The 3,397-nt window shown below is 43.1% G+C and overlaps 1 protein-coding gene across 1 annotated transcript; it reads left to right on the plus strand.

Annotated features, from left to right (window-relative positions):
* The first annotated feature begins 619 nt into the window (after nt 1–619).
* On the plus strand, nt 620–2,234 carry LOC131243194 (24-methylenesterol C-methyltransferase 2-like). The gene has a single exon (XM_058242360.1). It carries the CDS (start codon nt 721–723, stop codon nt 1,795–1,797), a length of 1,077 nt encoding a protein of 358 aa, XP_058098343.1. The 5' UTR covers nt 620–720; the 3' UTR covers nt 1,798–2,234.
* The last annotated feature ends 1,163 nt before the right edge of the window (nt 2,235–3,397 follow it).

Consider the following 3,397-nt stretch of genomic DNA (forward strand, 5'->3'; position numbering starts at 1 on the left):
TTTATTCGTATTAAAAAGTCCTTTTGAATGGATGACAATTGTGTAATAAGTTATTAAAGGACGAATCATACCTTATGAATATCACCTGATCTCATTTACATACTGAGTGATTGGCTGAATAGGTGACTAATCTCATTTGATTTCAATCATATGCTAGATATTTATCCATTTCAATGCTTGTGGTCATAGTTGTTTTGAATTGAGTTACAAATTCAATTCCGGTAGGCCTACACTTATCAAGTGAGCAAATTTGAAATAAAACCTAGACAAGTGTTACTCTACGAAGAAAGGAAGATTTTTGTTTTTTTATTAAAAAGCAAGTTGGATCTTGCAAGCATGTACCAAAAAGTTAAATAAAAAAGAGCTTTATGCATCTGGCCTTTCGAATTTGCTTTTGTATCTTCGCAACTAATAAGCATTTGCTCCTCTTTTAAAAGGCAGAAAAAAAGAAAGGAAAAGGTTTCCACTTGCTTTAACCTAGCGGCGCCTGCAACGTCTCACGTGGTGTCGCTGTAGGTGGCACGTGTGTGCGCGAGTACGATGCTGGTGGAGGGGTGCGTGTTGATCAGCAGTAGCCCCGGATATAAATAAAATCCCCATCTGATCCCTTCTCCACTATTCTCTCTTTTCCGCTTTCCCAATCTCTTCTTCTCCCGATTTTCTCTCCCTCTCTCTCTCCCTCTCTCTCTCTCGGTATCCATCCAAACATCTGTCTGTCTCATGGAATCCCTCGCCGCCGTGTTCTGCACGGGCGCCCTCCTCGCATGCGGTCTCTTCTACTGGTTTGTGTGCGTACTCGGGTCGGCGGAGCAGAAAGGAAAGAGAGCCGTAAACCTGACCAGCGGCTCCATCTCACGAGAGAAGGTCCATGACAAATACAACCAGTACTGGTCCTTCTTCCGTCGCCCCAAAGAGATCGAGACCGCTGATAAGGTGCCCCACTTCGTCGACACCTTCTACAACCTTGTCACCGACATCTACGAGTGGGGTTGGGGCCAGAGCTTCCACTTCTCCCCCTCCGTGCCAGGAAAGTCCCACAAAGATGCCACCCGCCTTCACGAAGAGATGGCCGTAGATCTCCTCTCCGTTAAGCCCGAACACCGCATCCTTGACGTAGGTTGTGGTGTAGGCGGCCCGATGCGCGCCATTGCCGCCCATTCACGTGCTCACGTTGTTGGCATCACCATCAATGAGTACCAGGTCAATCGAGCCAAGATCCACAACAAGAAGGCCGGACTTGACTCCCTCTGTGATGTCGTCTGCGGCAATTTCCTCCAGATGCCGTTCGATGACAACAGCTTCGATGGGGCCTACTCGATTGAGGCCACCTGCCACGCACCTCGCCTGGAGGACGTCTACGCTGAGATCTACCGTGTCCTGAAGCCTGGTGCGATGTATGTCTCCTACGAATGGGTGACGACGGAGCTCTTCAGGGCCGAGAATGTGGAGCATGTGGAGGTTATACAGGGGATTGAGAGGGGGGACGCGCTGCCGGGGATGAGAAGCCATGATCAGATCTCGGAGATTGCTAGGAAGGTGGGTTTTGAGGTTGTGGAGGAGCGAGATTTGGCACGGCCGCCTGCTGGAGAATGGTGGAAGAGATTGAAGATGGGTAAGATCGCCTACTGGAGGAACCACATCTTGGTTTCGGTCCTCACCATGTTAGGGATTGCGCCCAAAGGAGTGGTGGATGTTCATGAGATGCTTTTCAAGACGGCACAGTATCTGACCAAAGGCGGAGAGACAGGGATTTTCTCACCAATGCATATGATCCTCTGCAGAAAGCCGGAGGCTTAGGTGGGACAGTTGGATTTGGATCAAGGTAGCTCTCTCTCTCTCTCTCTCTCTCTCTCTCTCTCTCTCTAGCAATTCCTCTTTATGTTTTTTTTTTCTTATTTGAGTTTTTCCATCATCAGTGTTGTTAAGTTCTTGTTTTTGTTTCCTTTGAGGGAGGTAGAAGGGATTTGGAGATGGGTTTTGAGTTTTGGGTATGTTTTATTAGATTGGTAGAGGGAAGGATAGTTGCAGGCAGAGATTGGAAATCTCATATGATTTATTCCTATTTACTGCTGTTCTTTCCTTTTCCTTTTCTTTTTTTAATTTATTATTATGACTATCTAGTAGAGTTAAATGAAATGGAATTAGGATATCTGATGTTTTTGAATGTTTGAATTTCGAAATTTGAAGATGGGTTAGCGCGTTTGGAATGGAATTTAATTGCAATTCTCTCTTTACTTTTTAACCTTGCAAAATATAGTGCATGCACTGTATCAGAGTCGCCGTGTTTGCCAGCGCATGGGGCCACCAATATATTATGTTCCCTCTCCCATGCATCTCGACTTGCATATAGTAAATTTTGATACTCCGGCAGAGTGTCATGCATGATACGCAGGCATTCAGAAATATCTTTAAAAATTGTTAAATTCAAAATCATATTTCTTTATTCTATTGGGACGTATCACGAACCAAAGATTACACATATTCGGTAATTTGACTATCGGATGAGTGGACATTTTATTGAACGGCTAGAAAATGAAAATATCCCGTGATCACTTTTCAACAATAAAGTGGCCACCAATCAGAGGTTCGGATTGCCCAGCCAATCTGATTTTTGGAGGGTTTTACTAGAGCATACGTATGCCACGTGTCTGATTGTGTAAACACGTTACCAACTGAGTGTGATGGATGATACGGGGCATTTGCATTTGGTCCACATGGTATGGTATGTACTTCACTCCGATGAAGCCGTCCAAAAATAATGTTAATTGAATTTAAGATGTCTGATTCACGCAATTTTGTTTGTTGAATTCCGACTCTTGAGTAATCTTCATGGTAACTGTAGGCTTGTTTGTTGGTCAGCTCGGTTTGTTTTCATGTAGGGGTTGCTAAAAAAACATTGGTTACTCGGTTTGTTTTCTATTGACCCGGGTGTGTGAATCAATACAAAATCAATACAACTGCTGGATCTAAATCAATCAACTTTGATCTCAAGTGCCAAAATAAGCAAATATGTCTGTCCAATATGTACTTATATGACTAGATTTTTTGAAGATCAGCAATTTATTCAGCCACTTGTCGAAGATGGGTTTACTATGTGCCTTCAACAAGAAAAGACTTTCAAAATACCACTGTGAATCAAACAAAAAGAAAAACTCACAATAGGCTGCAGAGAAACTGCAAGAATGAGTCTCTTCAAAGAACTGCTTAATATTTAATAAATAACAAATCTAGTGTATGAGCATATACTCAACCCCACCACAGCCATGATTGAACCCTCACAATTAAAAACCTCTGGTGGATACAAAAGTTTTGGATGAAGCTGATATTTGTGTTTTTTCCTTCATCAAGGTCTTCGAGACATTATGAACATGTTAGATAACAAATAAACATTATAGTG

Source organism: Magnolia sinica, chromosome 4, assembly GCF_029962835.1.
Source record: "Magnolia sinica isolate HGM2019 chromosome 4, MsV1, whole genome shotgun sequence".
Classification (NCBI taxonomy): Eukaryota; Viridiplantae; Streptophyta; class Magnoliopsida; order Magnoliales; family Magnoliaceae; genus Magnolia; species Magnolia sinica.

Bases quoted from the DNA above. Each gene is read 5' to 3' on its own strand.
- LOC131243194 (XM_058242360.1), top strand. From the start codon at position 721: ATGGAATCCCTCGCCGCCGTGTTCTGCACGGGCGCCCTCCTCGCATGC.